General features: G+C 36.2%; 1 protein-coding gene across 2 annotated transcripts in view; it reads left to right on the forward strand.

The window, feature by feature from the left end:
* Positions 1–14,510, forward strand: part of LOC142342559 (AP-3 complex subunit delta-1-like) — a 365,254-nt gene extending 350,744 nt beyond the window's left edge. The window contains exons 28-35 of one of the 2 annotated variants that reach the window (XM_075393930.1): positions 2,824–2,868; positions 3,613–3,810; positions 7,172–7,324; positions 7,853–7,993; positions 8,618–8,703; positions 12,101–12,222; positions 12,587–12,669; positions 13,234–14,510. In XM_075393930.1, coding sequence (XP_075250045.1) covers positions 2,824–2,868; positions 3,613–3,810; positions 7,172–7,324; positions 7,853–7,993; positions 8,618–8,703; positions 12,101–12,222; positions 12,587–12,669; positions 13,234–13,332 — 927 coding nt within the window. In that variant the 3' untranslated portion in view covers positions 13,333–14,510. The remainder of the gene's footprint in view (positions 1–2,823; positions 2,869–3,612; positions 3,811–7,171; positions 7,325–7,852; positions 7,994–8,617; positions 8,704–12,100; positions 12,223–12,586; positions 12,670–13,233) is intronic. The other variant, XM_075393931.1, reaches the window with a different exon arrangement.
* The last annotated feature ends 4,316 nt before the right edge of the window (positions 14,511–18,826 follow it).

Here is an 18,826-nt window from a genome sequence, read left to right on the forward strand (position 1 = left end):
TTTCGCTTTACCTTAGTTCACAGCTTGTTCAATATTTTGCTTGAAATCTTTTGGACTTCTCTAGGCTAGGGTCACGCTTCTCTCATTCTGCTAAAATTGTTTTTAGACAGCAGTTGCTTAGCAAAGCTATTCAAAATGAACAGAATTCGTTTTTAAAAGCAAAATCAGAAATGGAAACGATACTCAACTTTTTTCTTAGTTACCATATCTGATGCTTATTGGTATTGATACTAGCCCTGTGTGGTCTCACTACGAAACAGGAGTATGGTTTGCTCAAAATGACATCAAAATGGTTTGCACTTTAAAATTTTTGGTACAAAAAATTTTTTTTTCAATAGTTTTTTCTCTCAATCCAATTCTGGGTTATGGGAAACAACGGCGCCTTTTTTTCGGCAATCTGCCTGGTATGTTTCATTTTACTGACTTAAACCATCTGTTTTTGACCAATTGTTAATGAATTTTAACCTTTGCGTTAATTTTTGAAACAATTTGGGTTGCGGTGTTAATAAATTCTATTTTAAGCAAGACTGTGTTTTCGTGGTACGGATTTGATTTTTAGGCCCTTAAATTTCAAAATTTTTAGATTGTGTTTCAGGACTTGTCCTGCTCATTTAATTAGTTGTTCATTTCGCTCACGTTTTTCGTTTATCAAGTCACATGCGTTTTTTCTAACTTGGTTAATCTTCTGACTTACTTCAAGGTTTTAGATGAATGGAATTTAGAATTACTTCAAGCCTGCTATTTGTATTGAATACGTTGACTAAAATAAAAAAAACTATTACTTCTGCTAATCCATACTACTTCTGCTAACATTTCATCAGAGTGCACTGGAATGGTGATTGTTTTCAGGATTTTTAATAGCCGCAGAGCGATAGCTGGGGGTATTATTGGCATTCTCTTGGTTTTTCTTTATTTCTTCGTCAAGATTTTTGTTACGACCATATGACGTCACAACCAATTCAAATCTGCCTTTTGTTCATGAAATTTCAATTGAATTGCGTGCTTGACGTCACTTTTCACTCTTAGTGGAGCGAGTTTTTTGTTCGTTTGCGTGATTAAATTTTTGGTCACACGTGACTTACTAGCCTCACTCAAAAATTACTTCCTGGCTCTCAAATTGACTTTTAAATTTCATTCAGAGATAAGGTGACTATGTGTCACTCTAATTGAAGGTTATTTAAGAGCAGCTAATAGAAGCAGCAATAAGTGGTACAGATTCTCAATCAAAAAATGAATCGGGAAAATCTCAGCATTTAATGAAAAATTAATTTTCGTCTCTTTTATTACTATGTTTATGAGATTGAAGAGCTACGAAGCTATTGTGGCTATTTTTTGTCAATCTGCCAGCTATGTTTTTAGCTTGCGAAGCTATCGTTAAGGCTGAAAGCAGCGCTTCAAAAAATCTGTCTAAAACAGCGCCTAATGTTGAAACATTTTTGATACTTTTGGAGGAGAACTGACTTTCAATTAGTATCTTTTCTTCCTTGCGTTGCTTTTTCCAGTCCCGATAGAATCCAGTGGGTCTATTTTAAGCTTGAAGCTTTAGTATATGTTCTGCAGATGGGATGTTATATTTTTTAATCGCCTCCGTCAGCCTCTCAATGGCTCTTATTTAGGCGCTCTCCTTTTGTTAAATTCGCTTTACCTTTTCATCACGTTTTACGTTTTTTTTTTGTTTTTTTTTCATAAGTCACCATTTTCACGCTTGACTTCTGACTTACTTCACTCACTGTTTCAACTGAATGAATTTTAAATTCTTTCACGCATTGAATTACGTAATGTAGTGAATACAGACAAAGTCAAAAGAGCAAATCAAAAGAAACGGGATAAACCGATAAATCCCGGTCATTAAGTCATTGAGAATTAGGTTATCAAAGTTCATTAGAGCCATTGTTAGCTGACATTTTTTTAAGCTGAGAAGTTTTTAGTTTAGAAGCTTAATTAAGGATAGTTTAAGAATCTAACTGAAACTGCACACCGAATACGAACACTTTTTTTGAAACTTAGAAAGTCTGCCAATTTTATCTTTTCGTTCCTTTTTCTGTTTCTATCACAATGTTTGTCAAAAGTGTCCACGGTGGCTATTTCCGGCAATTTTATATATGCTGTCTTGGTTTTGCCCCTGGTATCATTAGTACTTGCATATTTCCCCTTGGCTACAATTTCCCCCACAATTGTAGCCAACTTTATTTTTTCAAATATATTTTCAAGTAAGCTATCATTTTTTGAATAAACTGTGCCGCTCAGAGGACACCTACCCAGTGGACCTAGGCAAGTGATGACCAGTAGCAGTAGTAGGAAAGGTTTATCAGGAGTTTTTTAGTGGATGAGAGAGAGAACCTATTCGTTATTAACCAAATATACTGCAGGTCGAAATTAAGCAACCCCTACTTTAACTAAGCCAAAACTCAAATTTTTTCGACCCAATATTGCTCCAACTTGTAATCAAATTTGAAAACAATTTGTACACCATTGATCCCCTACGCTAATGATCTTGCTCATCTATAAAATTGAGATAGTAAGTAACCCTAACTGTTGAGGAGACATAAACCTCCTTCCATCCCCCCGTTTGCGCCCACCCGCACATTTAAGCTTAAGCTAGCCTTACTAAGCTGCAGCATGCTACAAAGGAAGCAATCCACGCGCGGGTCGTTTGAGAGCAGTTAGCCGGACGTTATTCGGTTGTCTTAGGGTGTATTTATTTGATATCTCTCTCGCTTTCTATGGTCATTATTTGAATCATTTTCCTGATTTTTACAATTGAAGCTTGTCGTTTGCCTGTGAGTTGATCTTCACTCTGTTTGCTATCATGACCGCTTTCAGGCTGACAATCTGGACTTCTGGCTAGATGACGCTGACGATACAGAGGTAAGAGTGAAGCTTTTTGCCCAATTTTTTTTCATTTATCATCTGCAGTAGAAGTATTTGAAACAATTCTTTCCATTATTGTCATTGCCCTCTAACCCAACCCCACTCCAATTTATTGGACATATAACGCGGAGCCCCCAATTACCGTAGTTATAGCATTATGGGGGCTGCAATTTCGGGGGGGGGGGGTGGCTGTAATGCTAAAGGCCCTCTGAAACTAAGAGAATTCGGGACGAAAAATTACAGGTGTCGCAAAAATAAAGTAGGGCGATTTCACCCTAGTGTTGTAGTATGTGTGCAAACTGAATAACAGTTGCTTGAGTTTTGGTTTGATCTTTCTACATTTTAAGATGAGATTGATGCTTTCAGTGTTTTGAGTCATTTTCATTGTGTAAGCTGAATATCATTTTAGTTATATTCTCAACCACCACCCTTATCAAAAATAATTTTTGTAAATCGGAAATATAGTTCGTTGAATAAAAAGAAATTTCGGATCATTTCCGCTTTTCCTCCCCCCCCCCCCCCCCCCTCGCCCCCCAACTTACTGGGTGCATATTATTTGCACCCCCAGACGCACGTGCAATATTTTTACATAATGAATTACTATGTAATGACACGTGCTTTGTAACTGGGGGTGCAAAACGTACTGGGGAGAGGGGGGCAAACGGAAAAGATCCGAAATTTCAAGGGTATTATTTTGGAAGCATACGTAACTGTATACATAACAGTCTGCTGTGTTTTCAGGCTGGAAAGATCTCTAAATCGGAGTCGGAATCTGCCATCGTTGGTGTGTCGGTGGGTGACTCGATGACAGTTGATGGAAGCAGTAGTGATCTCTACTTAGCCCTAGATGGCATACACCTGAGCCCAGTAGACCCCCAATCCCACCACTTGTCCCTCCCACTCTTCACGCCCCTAGCCCAGGACAATAATGTTAATGTGGTAAGTGTTAATTGTCAATGTATATAGTAATCGATGACCCTAAATTGATTATGCCACGCCAAAAATGAATTTCAAAACTCTGAATCGGTGCTCCAACAGGCAAAATTGCCTCCTAGGATTCGTTCAGTACCGCGCTTTTCAACATTAATTTGATATTAAGTGAAGATTACTTATTTTGTACTGAAAACAAATTCATTATTAATATCATAAGATATAGAAGTACAACTGGGCGGTCTAAATTATATTTTAGACATTTTGGGAACATTGTGGTTTTTTACAATTCAAAAAATTTGAATTGTATTGGAGGGCTATCTTTTTTTAAGATCTGTTCACACATTTCATGGTTTTTGAAGTCAAATTGGAGTCGTGATTTTGGTCACGCCGAAACAGAAAGTGGAGCGAAAAAGCGAGTGGTTTTGCGGCGTGAAATTTTTTCGCTCTACATTTAAAGTAGAGTGAGAAAACGATGTTTGAACAAAAATTCGCTTTCTCGCTAGTGGTTTTTTTGTTCATATGCGGCAATTTCACTTCGATTTTTAATGGTTTTTTTCGATTTTTGGGATCGGATTTTTTTTCTAAATGGTTTTTTCAATCCATTCATAGTTTATTCTGGGGATAGTTTTTTGTTTGAACCAAATTTACATTTCTCGCTAATGGTTTTTTAATCACATGCGGCATTCTGACATTGATTTTCTGGGGTTTTTTTTCAAACTTTTCTGCTCTGATTTTTTTTAGAAATGGTTTTCCCAATTCACTCATAGTCCGCTCTAGATCTAGTTTTTGTTTAGACAATGAAAATTCTGTGAATTGTACGTCCGGATTTGTCCTGCTATGTTTTTTTTTTAATTCGTCTCCATCGATGATTCTTACGACCTGACTTCTTGGAATTGACTTTTTCAATGACTTCAGTGACTTCTACTGCTTTGCAGTTAAAATTTGAGCGCGTGACGTCTGGTGGTCTGTTAAGGGACTGCTGGTCGATCTGTCTATCTTATTGTGTTAGTTGTTTCAAATCATGGAAGGCCGCAAGAGTATATCGCGGCTATTTTCCGGCAACCTCCCGGCTATGTTTTTGTTCTGAAAACAAGTTTATTATTATTATCATAGTTGATGCAAGTACAACTGGGAGATTTATATTTTTTAATAGCCGCAAAGCGGTAGCGGTTATTTTTAGAAACATCGGCTATTAGTGTTGTTTTACAATTCGAAGATTTTGAATTGCATTGGGTCGCTGTCTTTTTTAATATCTGTTCACATATTTTCATGATTTTTGAAGTCAAATTGGAGTGGTTCATCTGATCACGCCGAAACAGGAAGTGGGGCAAAAAAACGAGTGGTTTTGCGACGTGACATTTTTTACTCTAATTTTAAAGTAATGGGAAAACGGTGTTTGAATAAAAATTCGGTGTTTGAACAAAAATTTTTGTTGATTGGCGGCAATTTCATTTTGATTTTCTGTTTTTTTTTCAATTTTTGGATTGGATTTTTTTCTAAATGTTTTTGCCAATCCATTCACAGCTCATTTTAGGCCTAGTTTTTTGTTTGAATTAAATTTTCATTACTCGCTAGTGGTTTTTTGTTCACATGCGGCATTTTGACATTGATTTTTTGTTTTTTTTTCTTATTTTTTGATCTGATTTTTTTAAAATGGTTTTCTCAATTCACACATAGTCCATTCTAGGTCTAGTTTTTCTGTTTAGTCAATGAAAATTCTTTGAATTGTACGTCAGGACTTGTCCTGCTATGTTTTTTTACTTCGTCAAACTTTTTTTCGCTTTACCATTTTGCCGCTTTTTCGACATTTTGCGTGAAATCTTTTTGACTTCTCTAGGCTAGTTTTTCTCTTCTCTCATTCTGCTAAAAATGATTTTGAACATCAGTTGCTCAGCAAATCAATTCAAAATGAACAGAGTTAGAATAAAAATTTGAAGTCAGAAGTAGAAAGGGGATAAACCCATAAAGCCCAATTTTCTAAATGGTTTTTCCAATCCATTCATAGTCCGTTCATGGTCTAGTTTTTTGTTTGGTCACTGAAAATTCTTTCAATTTTACCTCAGGACATGTCCTGCTATGTTTTGGGGCGCTATCTTTTTAAAGACTTGTTCATACATTTTCATGATTTTTGAAGCGGTGGTTTTTGTGGCGTGAAATTTTTTCACTCCAAGTTCAAAGTAGAATAGAAAACGGCGATTGAACAAAAATTCGAAATCTGGCTAGTGATTTTTTTGTTGACATGCGGCATCGATCATTCTTGCGACCTGACTTCTTGAAATTGATTTCAGTTTCAGTGATTTCTTCTGTTTTACAGTTTAAGTTTGTGTGCGTGACGTCATTTGTTCTATTTTAGATCAATTGCGTGACTAACCTCGCTCAAAAAATGACTTCTGAACTCCCTTAATGAACTTTAAATTTTATGAACATTTACTAGTTAAAGATCAATAGTGTGCATATAAGTAGTGTCAAACGTATGTGCCCTAACTCTAAGGTCTTGAGTTTTTGATTTCGAATTTTAAATTTGAAAAAGCTCTACTGGGGTTTTTTCCATATAGAGCGTATATGTCTGATAAAAGTGACAGTCCGACTCGAACCCAAAAATTCTAAGGGTCTATTAAATGACTGGTGGTCAATCTATCTTATTTCTTTAGTTGTTTCAATTCATGGAAGGCCACAAGCGTCTGTCGCGGCTTTGTTCCGGCAATATGCCCGCTATGTTTATGCTATTTTTCGTATTACCTCATTTCACTTTCAGCATCACGTAATATAATAGAATGGATTCTTTTGATGTGGAGATCTTGGTGCTCATTTTATGATAAATGCTGCTATTGTTTCTGGACTCAGTTAATCTTAAGTTGATTCCTTGCATTTTATGATAAAAGCCGCTATTGTTTCTGGACTCAGTTAATCTTTAGTTTGTTTTTTGAAACGTGGAATAGTGGAAAGACAATTTTTAGGGACACTTTAATACTGTAAATAACATCAATTAGATTTTGAAGTACCGCCTTCAATGCCTAATCGAGCTTTCGCCTAATATCGCATGCCCCCATTACACGTAGAATTTGCGAGAGCTTCAAACTAGAACTAAAACAAAAAAATGAAAAGCTGTAATCTGCGATGACAACGAAAATTCCAACTCGTTCAGTTCGAAACCCAACATGGAAGTTCGCAATACTATGTTTCTGATGACATTGAGTATCTTGTCAAAAAATTAATTTAAGTGCAAAAACGTTGACCTCAAAAGTACGCATGAGGTATCAAACGGCTTGCCATATTCAATCTTTTTCAGGAGAACTTAGCATAAATATGGAAAACTGACTTCAATTGGACACGGTATTTATCACTTTTTGTCAATTATCTATTGCAGGAGTACAAGTTAGAAGTTGAGCCCGTGAGTGGTGGGGACGTATTGGCTGTAACCCTCAAATTGACCAACAGTTCCGATGCATCTCAACTTGTCACTCTCAAGAATGTGGAGCTGATTCTCTCAGATGGAGTCAATCTCCACATGCGCCGAATTGTGAGTACTTCAGATGTAAAACCTCTGCATTTAAAAAAAGTTAAGACAATTATGAGGTGATACACAATTGAAACAAAAAATCTATAAATCATGCAAGAAATCATCTATTTGTATTATTTCGAATCAAAATATTGTAATGGTTGTGTTGTTTCTAACTGCTCTCAAACATGTTAAATTTTTGCCTGACCGTTTTATTCTAGAATGTTCTTTCGCTCGCTTTGACTTTTTGTCAAAAAGAACGCTATATACTGGTGAAGCCCGAGGGCAATAAATTGCTGTGTAGCTCTTTGAGCCTTTGTGGATCAATATTCAGCTTTTATGACCCCCCCCCCCCGTTTTAATTTCATCTTCGCGAGTGGAATTTCAGAAGTTCTCTGGTTATGCGATTGTAAATCGGAGTCGGCAATTAGCTTAAGAAGGTGCTCAATCGGGGACAAGTATCTGCAAGAATTTTAACATAATCCAAGAGATGGTCAAAGTCAGTCTTGTGCCTAAAATATTAATTATTTTTTGCCTGTTGTTGTGCAGGGTGCTTCTTCAGCGCACGAGGCTCTGCTAGTGACTAAGAGACTGATGGGAGGGGAGTGCGTGGACAAGAGACTGGAGTATACCTTCAAAGATATCTACTGGCCCCAGAAGTTAAAAGGCACTCTCACGTACATCGCAGCTGTTAGTTCTCAACTTAAGCTGTTAAAGTCTTAATAGTCGAGCCAGTTAATGCTAAGCTGGAAATTTGGATCTTTTTCTTTCGGCCCCGTAGATTAGTTAGTTGGATTAAAATTTGTACGCCCCCAATTGTGCCCCCAAACGGCCAGGGCGGCGGAATAACTTTATAGATAAGTTTTTATATTCCTGAAAGATTTAGCTGGTCGGCAATTATTCTTTCCAGTACTCATGGTTTTTAACTAACTAAAAGTTTCCTCCCCTATCCCCGTAAACAAAATTTATGTTTAATATCATTTGTGAACAAACTAATGCGTGTGTAATGGCTCTCGAACGATGTTGTTGTTATTGAAGCAATTATTGTAGGCATGTGTGCCTTTTTTAATGCAAAATTTTCGTTGAACCGTTTTTATTGTAGATTTTTTTTCGCTTCTTGAGTGACTTTTCAAGCTTGACTTCTTGATTTTTTTCGAGTGAATTGAATTGCGCGCATTCTGAAATTTAATTCGCTAAAATAAAAACGGTTGTGAGTGATGAGCGTACATAAACCCTGTTGTTGCGTAGTGGTTAAATTCAACCCATGCTCTGGTATGCAGCAGGATGATAAATTCAACCCATTTGCTTGTTTAGAGCGAAGATGGATCAACTCAAGACAAGGTAGACTTCAAATTGGCTGTGCCGGTTTCAGCATACCTCATGCCACTTCCAATGGACGGGTAAGCCAGCTAATTGATCGCTCTCGAACGAAGTGTAAAGCAATTATTGTACTCGTGTCTTTTTCATGCAAAATTTTTGCTTGACTGATTAGATTTTTTGGATGTGTTCGCTATTCGGATGTAAGGTATGGCTACTTACATCCGAATAGTCTAGACTTTGAATTATTAAACTACAAAATCCACCCTAGTCTAGACTTTGAATTATTAAAAGACCGTCCTCGGCCAATTTAAGGCATGCAAAGACTGTCCTCGGAAGATTTTTTAGATTGAAAAGAATTTTTCTGGACTTAGCGTGATGTCCCCGACTTGGGCTGAAACTAAAACAACCGTCCTCAACTTTGGCTAGAACAAAATGTGTTCTGGAATTTGTCTAGACAATAAAATTTCTGTAATTGGCCTGGACAATAAAACGTGTCCTGGAACAATTAATAATTTACCATTGCTTATAACGTAGTCAGCACGCATGCTCCTTCATCTTTAGAAGAACCAACAATCTATCAAAAATCTTTATCGTTTTTTTAGAAAATGATTATTTATAAATTTAGAAGGAAAGAAAACGAATAACCACTTTTTCATCAGCGCTAATGAGATGACGAAAACTACAATTGAATTACCGTGTTTCAATCAATCAACTTATGCGGCATTATAGCGCAGCTGCAAAAACTGCCTTTTCTTAAAGAACGCAAAACTTTTTTTATTTCGGCAGTTTTAAAACCGTTTGTAAGTTGGACTGCTCTGGTTCAATGGTGTCTAGTCTTGCACCGGTGCCGCTTATGTATGTGCAGAAGCAGAAAGTTCCGAATTTGCTAAAAACAACAGACTTATCAAGACTTGTGTTCGTCCCATGAAAAGAGCACGGTCAAAATGACCATAGCTATGAGAAGACCCTGCTTAAACAAAAAAGCCTATGAAAAGACTCCTATTTGACACATGAAAAAAAAATGGCTGGACTTCGCCTTGGCGTTAATTAGGGTCCTCGACCGTGTAATTTAATCCATTATTTACCTCCACCTGGAATTATTATGTTTTTTCGTAAATTCCAGGTCTAGGCTAGGGCAATCAAAATAGTGGACAGTTTTAAAAAAGTTTTTTGTTCTGCAAAGAATTTTTTCTGTTGTTTTAATCCCAATAGGGCTGATGGGAATCAATGGCCGTTATTTTCTGGCATTCTACCGAGCATGATTCGATGTGATGGGATTCAAGGTGGTCGACGGTGACTATTTTTGGGCAGTATGACAACTATGCTCCCCCACTTATTTGCACCCCCCACAACAGCACGTATTATATTTTTTACCTTACTATTTTTTGACACGTGCTCTCTAACGGCTGCATAATGTACTGGGGGCACAACCCGAAAAGAGCCAAATATTTTTTTAGTTCATGCTATGCGCTCGTTGTTTTCGCTAATTATACCGCGTTGTCTTCATACCAATTTCAAAGGGTCTAACTGTGTTTTAGTGTGGTGATTTTTTTTAATATACAAAAGATACTATATTTCGCTGGTTTAGTTTGTATTTTCGTGACTCAACAGTTTGCGTGCCAAATGCTTAGCTGACAATCGAACCAATCACGCGCAAGTTTTATAATTCCCAATCACTATTTTGCCAAATTCTGGAATGCAACATTTTTCCGTCATGCAATGCCAGATTTCAATGCTTGAAATCTTCTTGCACGCAAAATTAAGCAATTCTGCTAGTCACTCCGAAGATCTCTAACCGTTCCCAGACTTCAAGTTAAAAAACCGACAAAATTCTGATACTAAAGCACGATACATTACCATTGAACAGTGTTAGGGACTTTCAAATTTTTTTATAGCCGCCGTCAGCTTTTCAACGGCTATTAAGGCGCTTCCTCTATTTCGTTTTACCTTTTGATTAGGTTTGTTTTCCTTTTGCGTCAGTCACAAAGTTCGCTTTGATTTCTGATTTACCTCCCTCACTGTTTCAGTTGAATGAATTTTAAAACCGTTGACTCTATGAATTACGCAATATAGCGAATAAGGTCATGGTCAAAGAAACAAAAGCAAAAGAAACTAAATAGTCCGATAAATTCCGGTTATTACATCATAGTACACTGGGTTAGCCAAGTTCATTAGAGTGGCAGCTAGCCAGTTTTAGTATTGAGCTTAATAGCTTATAGTTTAGAAGCTGATTTAAGTATAATTTAAGAATCTAAGTTAAACCTCACACCAAATTAGAATACTTTTTGACACTTCAAGCAAATTTCTATCAATTTTTCTCTTGTTTAATTGCTCTCGAACTTTGTTGGAAGCAATTATTGTAAACGTGTTGGTTTTTTTTGGTGCAAAATTTGCGCTTGACCGATTTGACTTTTCCATTGACTTCTGCGGCCCTGACTTTTTCAGTTTTGCGTGATCTAAATTTGTTTCATTCAAAATTTTAAGGAGCTGCATGCAAGTGGCTGCAGTTCAACATTAAACCTCAAATGAAAAGTGTGCCAAAATTGTGTCATTTTTTTCACTTAGTTTTATTATTGGTCATAGTTGTTGGTATTTAATAATCTTTAACGACGTCATATGAAGCCCTCATAGTGATTTTTGTCCCCCACCCTCCCGAATGAAGTAGGCTGCATTAGGTCAGAGCTCCCAATAGCTTTTCGAGAGTGATTCTTCCGACGTTTGTTGGTTATGTTTTTAAAATGCTCTCAAACAAACTTTGTAGCAATTTTTATTAAACCCTTGATCTTTTTAATGCGGTTTTCGGCTTGACCGATTTTTCGTCTGACCCTTTCATTTTTTCGTTCCCGAAAATAGGATGAACTGGTGAAGCCCATGGGGTTTTAAGTGGCTGAGCAGCTCTGTTAGAGCTGTACGGCTAACTAGTCTCTAACTCTGCGGTTCACCAAAACTGTTTTGATGAGGCAATTTCATGGTGTGAAGAGTGTTTCCTAATCCTAAAACTTCGAACCCTCTCAGTCACCCCCTCTTCCCCTCTCCTCCTCCCGCCTCCACCTTCCTCCACCTAGCGATTTGGATTTGATCTCACCTCTCGTCCGGCCGTCCCAACTCTGCATGACCCCCCCCCCCCCCCCCCAACTCTGCATGACCCCCCCCCCCCCTAATGCTAGCATCCATATCGCCAAACTAGCTACTACCGAAGCCGACGGCTTGCCGGTTATTTGAGAGCAGTTCGCCCAACTTTAATCGATTGGGTTTGTGTTTCAATCCCGACGTGCGTCTACGGCGGCGGCTATTTTCGTGCAATTTTCCGGCTATCGTTTGAAATTGAAGTTGGTCACCGCAAGTTGTATTTAAAAGAATATTATGATAACAGTGAAATGATTATTACTTGGCGTAAATTTACCCAACCAGTTGGTTAAACTTTTAATCGAATTTCCAGAAAAAAAATAGCCAAATTATTAGTTGCCTTTTGTTTAGTATTACATTCAAGAATCTGCTGTCGTCTGGGGAGTTAGTGCACAAGAGTTCCATCCTGATCCAGTCAGCCGAAATATTTGGACAGGCTCTCGCCAAAATCACACACCACGTTCACTTTTCAGGTTTGAAACAGAATCAGTGGCGCCTTAGATGATACATTTGATTGTCTCCTTAGATACAGGAGAGTCTGATTAAATTGAAATGCTGTGTAGATTGATTTGGTCATATATTGGACCCCCCCCCCCCCCGAACCCACTGGCGCAACAACCTTAGTCAAATGGGCGTATATCTTTTACGACCCTAAGCTCAGTCTTGTTTCTGCACACAGCTTCTAAAATACAAATCTTAAAACAGGTTGGTTATAAACGCCCGGGGGGGGGGGGGGGTTGCGGTGGACAGGGACAGAATTTATTAGTTTATGTACAGTTTATGTTCCACGGTTAGTTAGATAGTATCTAATTGGAGTGATTGGAGTTTGTATTTCAGTGGTTGAACAAATAGTGGAGAGTGCTTCGCTGTACTGTAAGAGTGCGTTTGGTGATCACCTCTGTGCTCTATTCAAGGCCAATGTTAGTCAGTATTTTTATCTCTTACTCTATTTTTCTAACTGTTAGACGGCTAATGGTGCAGCTTGATGTTAATGTAAGAAATATTTAACTATTTGGTGAACCAAAAAAGTCTAATTTGAGCTGACTGGATGATGTTCACTTGTTTGGTCGATTTTCAATTTAAATAATTCAAACGTTTTCGAAAACACTTGATGGTCTTGATTAAAATTTCATAGAAACTAGGCGTCAAAAAAATATAACTAGTTGATCATATCAACAAAGCACAGTATAAAGGGAAAATTCATACGTAGTCATTGTTCAGAGCATAATCAATTGCTCTCGAACGCGGGTTCGAACCCCTCCTTGGTCAGAAGTTTTTTAAATTGTTTGCCTCGACTGTCATTCGAGAGCAATTCGTCCGACGTTAGTCGGTTTATATTTAAGTTTAGCAAGATTGATCTCTCAAGTTAGTCATTGGTAAGGTTTCATCTTAATTTTTTTAAAAAAAATCTGAAGTCATTCGTAGAACAGATGTTTTTACATGTTTTTATAGTTTGAAACCAATTTTCAAAATTTGTTCTTCAGCCACAAGGTGGTTTCTCGTGTGACATGAAATGTAACCACGAACAGCTTACAAAACAGGTCCAGGCAGAAATCGAGGGTCTCTTCCAACCAGCTCTCTAACTGTCACGACATCACCTCAACCACCACAGTGTCAACCCTTCCCATGTCAGACCCTTAGAGACCCCCTCTCTCTCTCTCCTAATATATGTTTAATCAGAGCTATCAATTGAGTTCAAATTGCAATCGGACGTCTGTCATCGTTTAAATCTTTGGACCAACTAAAGTTGGAAAATACAAAATTACAACTAAGTGATGGAAGCTAACAAACCAGGTGTAACAAACCCAGTGTAAAATGATAGAAGTTGTTTTTGGAGACAGCACAGAAGAACTTTAACTGTTTGATGTACTTTACCAGGCAGAGAAACGAAATCGGAGCTCAAGACTGGTGGTTAAAATTCAAAAATACATGGGAGTGTTACGACCCTTTCTGTAATACTACCCTGCGAGGACGGTCCAAAAAAGAATTGCAGGTATTTTTAAGTGTTGACATGACTCTGCCTCTTTGCACCTGAATCACTGACAGTTACTTGGTCTGTTCAATTTCAAATGAACAATACATATTGTCCTATCGTAACGGAAAGAAAACTTAACAGTAACAATGTAATTTCTGCCTTTCTTTGTATGAAACACACTTTGTCAGAAATTAAATTCGGAACTTTTCTGTGTTACACCAGCCAAAAAAAATTGTCGATAAAGCAGTGCGAATAGAGATCGCGTATAACAACAGTCTACAAGTTTCCTGATCTCAGTCCGGCAATTTGGCACAAGATAGAGCACAAAATAATACTGATACAGCTTTTAGAAGAGACGGGACTATATGTAATAAGTTTGCCAGCTATGGCCTCATTGATCCAATTGATGCAATTTCTGAATTAATACAAAATTTAAGTTGTGTGTTGATAATTTGAATTATGCACGATTTTTGTTCATACCCGGGGAGTTACCTGTTATGCATGAGGTTATACCACCCGCCCCTCGCATTATTGGTTGCAGGTTATTAATTGCATTCAATAATTTATTAATTAGTAATAAAGCTTGTAAACAGTGCAGTATGTCATTCCAGTGGTTATTATAAATTTAGAAACAAAGTATATTGTGTAAAAAGTGCATTTATGTGTAAAAATAATTCGATCTTTGCTTGACGAATCATCGTAGAATGCAATAAAGGTACTCGAATCAGTTGCTGGTCGCTAAAAAAATAAAACTGAGAATCCTTAGATGAAAGAAATTGGTTTCCTCTTCCCTCTTTGAAGAAATTTTTTTTTTCATTTCCATGCGTGAAAACGTAATGCTTGCTTTTTCACTGATAGAAGTTTGCATAGGCCAATAAGACACCGAAGTATCTTTTAAATTTAATTTATATAACAAAATTATACGAAAATGTACATAGAGCAAAACTTCTATTGGCAAAATTTTTATCTACCATATAAATATTGATTGCCGAAAATAAAGGTGTCAAAATGTCAAATTAAGGAGGGTCAAAATCAACTGGCGAAGGAAACTGTTTTCGATGAAAGTTTTCCCTGTTAGTCTGTAGTAAGTTCAGTTTACTGGCGTGCTATTAAATCTATAATCATTTTTTTTCTGGATTTTTAACTGCTGTCAACTGTAGAACATAAAATATTCTGCTGCGCGCTAGTTTAAACTGTGTCAATGTTAACGTATATAAAGATGCACTATAGTTGAATTAAAAAGGAATATTTAAATCAATTAAATCCAATTTATTGTATATTTGGCCTTTGCGTATAAATATGTTAATGAATTACATCAAACTGTATTCAACAATTCATTATTTCATTTGAAACTGCTTTTGAACGAAGTTTTGTTTCGCTGAAGATTCTTTTGGATTTTTGTGCAAATTCTTGCCAAAATCAAACTTGCCAATATAATGTGGCATTTTCAGTTTCAAGATGGTGACTGGAAAATCTTTTTCGGTTGCCCTTCGAAACCATGAGATCTTACCAAAAATATCAGATACAGATAACTAAGAACGCGTCTTCTGGAAAAATCGTTAATTGTCATCTTTTGTATTTTTTTTGCTTTATTGAAGAAAAGTATGATAAGAATATTCTAAGATCCCCCAAGTTGATAGAAAAATCTTAGATTCTGTCGAAAATTTTAATCTCATTGTAAAACTCTTCATAAAGATTGCACATATGACGTCGAAAGAGACGCTAATTTCACTAATTCTCACAGTTATTCTGGAATCTTTGAAAACTTGAGACAAAGTTTTGATGCAACCATATTATTCTTTGCGCAAAAGGTGATCAGTCAATTGTTGATAAGGAAGAGTTCAATTTTAAACTTTTCACGATATAAGCAAATTTTGGGGTCATCAGCTTACATGTATCAAAATATTTGCGAAGCATTGCGATTTACTCAAATTAACCAACTCTTGCGAATAATGGTTTCACTTGAATAAAAAGATTTGGTTTACTGGTTTCGTTTTTGTACTTCGCTGGCATGCTTAGTAATTTTTTTGCATCTAATAACCACAGTAAAATCATTCGTCTTAGACATTAATAGCAAAGTCTCAAAATTCGAAAATTGAACCTTTCTTCTCTTGGCTTTTAGCAACTACTTCTGAAAGAGAAAAAAACAGTGTCTTCTTTAAACACAAAATTAGCTCGAATTACAATGTTTCGTGAAATTTTAGAGAATAGGGAAATATCATTCAAACAAATCTTTCTTTTCCAAGGAGTCGAGTAGCAAAAAGTTAACTGTTCCTATCCCGGTTGCCGTGTTTTGTTGTTTTGGTTGTGTTCATTAGATTCATGTGCACAAAATTGCACATTAATCTAATGAACGCAACCAAAACAAAAAAAGGGAAACCAGGAAAGGAATAGTTAAGTGTTGTTGTTACTAGACTCCTCGGAAAAGAAAGATTTGTTTGAATGATATTTCCCTATTCTCTAAAGTTCATGTCTAAAAATTTCATGCGTACAAAATTTTTCGTGCTACCTTATACAAAACGAGTTGGCGTTTGCAGATGCTTCCTAGATGCACGCTTTTGTTTCAAGTTAATCCTACTTTCAAAGGTGCTTTTTAAATGCAGAGAGGGACGAGGGTTCGAGTTTTGCCTCATTGAAGCATTTATATTGCAATGTTATATAATCAAAAGTTAAGTTTGATCACAAGTTTAATGTTCGGAAGTTGCATTTAAATTTAATTGTGTCAAAAATAATTATGTCCCCTGCCAGTTCAATTGAGATGCTGTAATTATATCTCCGGAGAGATAGTACACCTGTCTAAAAGTTTCAGAAAGTGTTTTTTGCTGTTCAACAAACCGTCTTTACTTCATTTTATCAAATTGAGTCAACTGTAGAGATAAATCGATCGAAAAATTGATGCAAAGTTGGACTCTATGTTACCACCCCGTGTGTATTTTCTATGTGTCAACTGACAAAAGATGTGTTAAGTAAGTTCGTATCTAAAAAAACTAATATGGGGGTCTGTTTCATATACTTACATAAAATTTGGGGGGATATTAGATCTCGAAGTTGTTAGACAAAATTTAACCGATGTCTTCGGAGTTTTTGCTTCCAGACTTCTGGCAACAAAACTAGTTGTTATAAAATGCAACGAAATATCTACGAAAATATTTAACTCGCCATCAGTCACGCGTATTATCATCTAATAGTCATCAGTAGTAAGAGAATCTGCCAAAAGAAGCTGCCAGTGATGGAAGCTAACAAACCAGGTGTAAGAAATCCAGTGTCAAATGATAGAAGTTGTTTTTGGAGACAGCACAGAAGAACTTTAACTGTTTGATGTACTTTACCAGGCAGAGAAACGAAATCGGAGCTCAAGACTGGTGGTTAAAATTCAAATATACATGGGAGAGTAACGACCCTTTTTGTAATACTACCCTGCGAGGACGGTCCAAAAAAAGAAAAAACAATCTACAAGTTTCCTGATCTCAGTCAATTTATGACACACGATAGAGAACTAAATAATACTGATACAGATTTCAGAAGAGACAGGACTATATGTAATAAATTTGCCAGCTATGGCCTCATTGATCCAATTGATGCAATTTCTTAATTAATTCCAAATTTAAGTTTTGTGTTGATAATTTGAATTATGCATGACTTTTGTTCATAACCGGGGAGTTACCTGTTATGCATGAGGTTATACCGCCCGCCCCTCGCATTATTGGTTGCCGGTTATTATTTGCATTAATTAATTTCTTAATTATTAATAAAGCTTATAAACAGTGCAGTGTGCCATTCCACTGGTTATTATACATTTAAAAACAAAGTATATTGTGTAAAAAGTGCATTTATGTGTAAAAATAATTTGATCTTTGCTTGACAAATTTTAATCATCGTAGTATGCAATGAAGGTACTGGAATCAGTTGCTGGAGGCTAAAAAATAAAATTGAAAATCCTAAGATGAAAGAATGTAGTATCCTCTTCCCTCTTTGAATTTAAAGCAAATTTGTTTGCTTTTCCATGCGTGAAAACCTAATGCTTGCTTTTTCACTGATAGAAGTTTGCAAATGGCAATAAGACACCGAAGTATCTATTAAATTAAATTTATTTCATATAACAAAGTTATACCAAATGTACATAAAGCAAAATTTCTAATTTGGTGTGAAGATTTTGGATGGTCAAAATCTACCAGGGGAAGGAAATTTCCCGTTAAAGTATCCCCTTCTAGTCTGTAGTGTGTTCAATTTACCGACGTGCTTTTAAATATATAATTTTTTTTCAATTTATTTTGCTGTACACTGTAGAGCATAAAATCTTCTGCTGCGTGCTAGTTTAAAATTTGTCAATATTAACGTATAAAAAGAAGCAGTATAGTTAAAACGGAATTTTGGTCAATTTAATCCAATATATAGAGAATTAGTCCAAGAGAAATATAATCTAAAAGTTTCCTGATCTCAGTCCGGCAATTTGTGACACAAGATAGAGAACTAAATAATACTGATGCATGATTTTTGTTCATAACCAGGGAGTTACCTGTTATGCATGAGGTTATACCGCCAGCCCCTCGAATTATTGTTAGCCGGTTATTATTTGCATTAAATAATATATTAATTATTAATAAAGCTTATAAACAGTGCAGTATGCCATTCCACTGGTTAATTTACATTTAGAAACAAAATATATTGTATAAAAAGTGCATTTATGTGTAAAAAATAGTTTGATCTCTTCTTGACAAATTTTAATCATCGTAGTTTGCAATGAAGGTACTCGAATCAGTTGCTGGTGGCTAAAAAATAAAATTGAAAATCCTTAGATGAAAGAATTTGGTTTCCTCTTCCCTCTTTGAATTTAAAGAAAATTTGTTTGCATTTCCATGCTTGAAATTTTAATGCTTGCTTTTTCACTGATAAAAGTTTGCCAAGGGCAATAAGACATCCAAGCACCTATTAAATTGAATTTATTTCATATGACAAAAATATACCAAGTGTACACAAAGCAAAACATCTGTATGGCCAATTTCGTATAAACCACTTAAATTTTGACAATCGAAAACAAAGAAATAAGGTGTGAAGATTATGGATGCTCAAAATCTACCAGGGGAAGGAAACTTCCCGTTAAA

This window comes from Convolutriloba macropyga, chromosome 7 (genome assembly GCF_964194025.1).
Source record: "Convolutriloba macropyga chromosome 7, txConMacr16.3, whole genome shotgun sequence".
In the NCBI taxonomy this organism is placed as follows: domain Eukaryota; kingdom Metazoa; phylum Xenacoelomorpha; order Acoela; family Convolutidae; genus Convolutriloba; species Convolutriloba macropyga.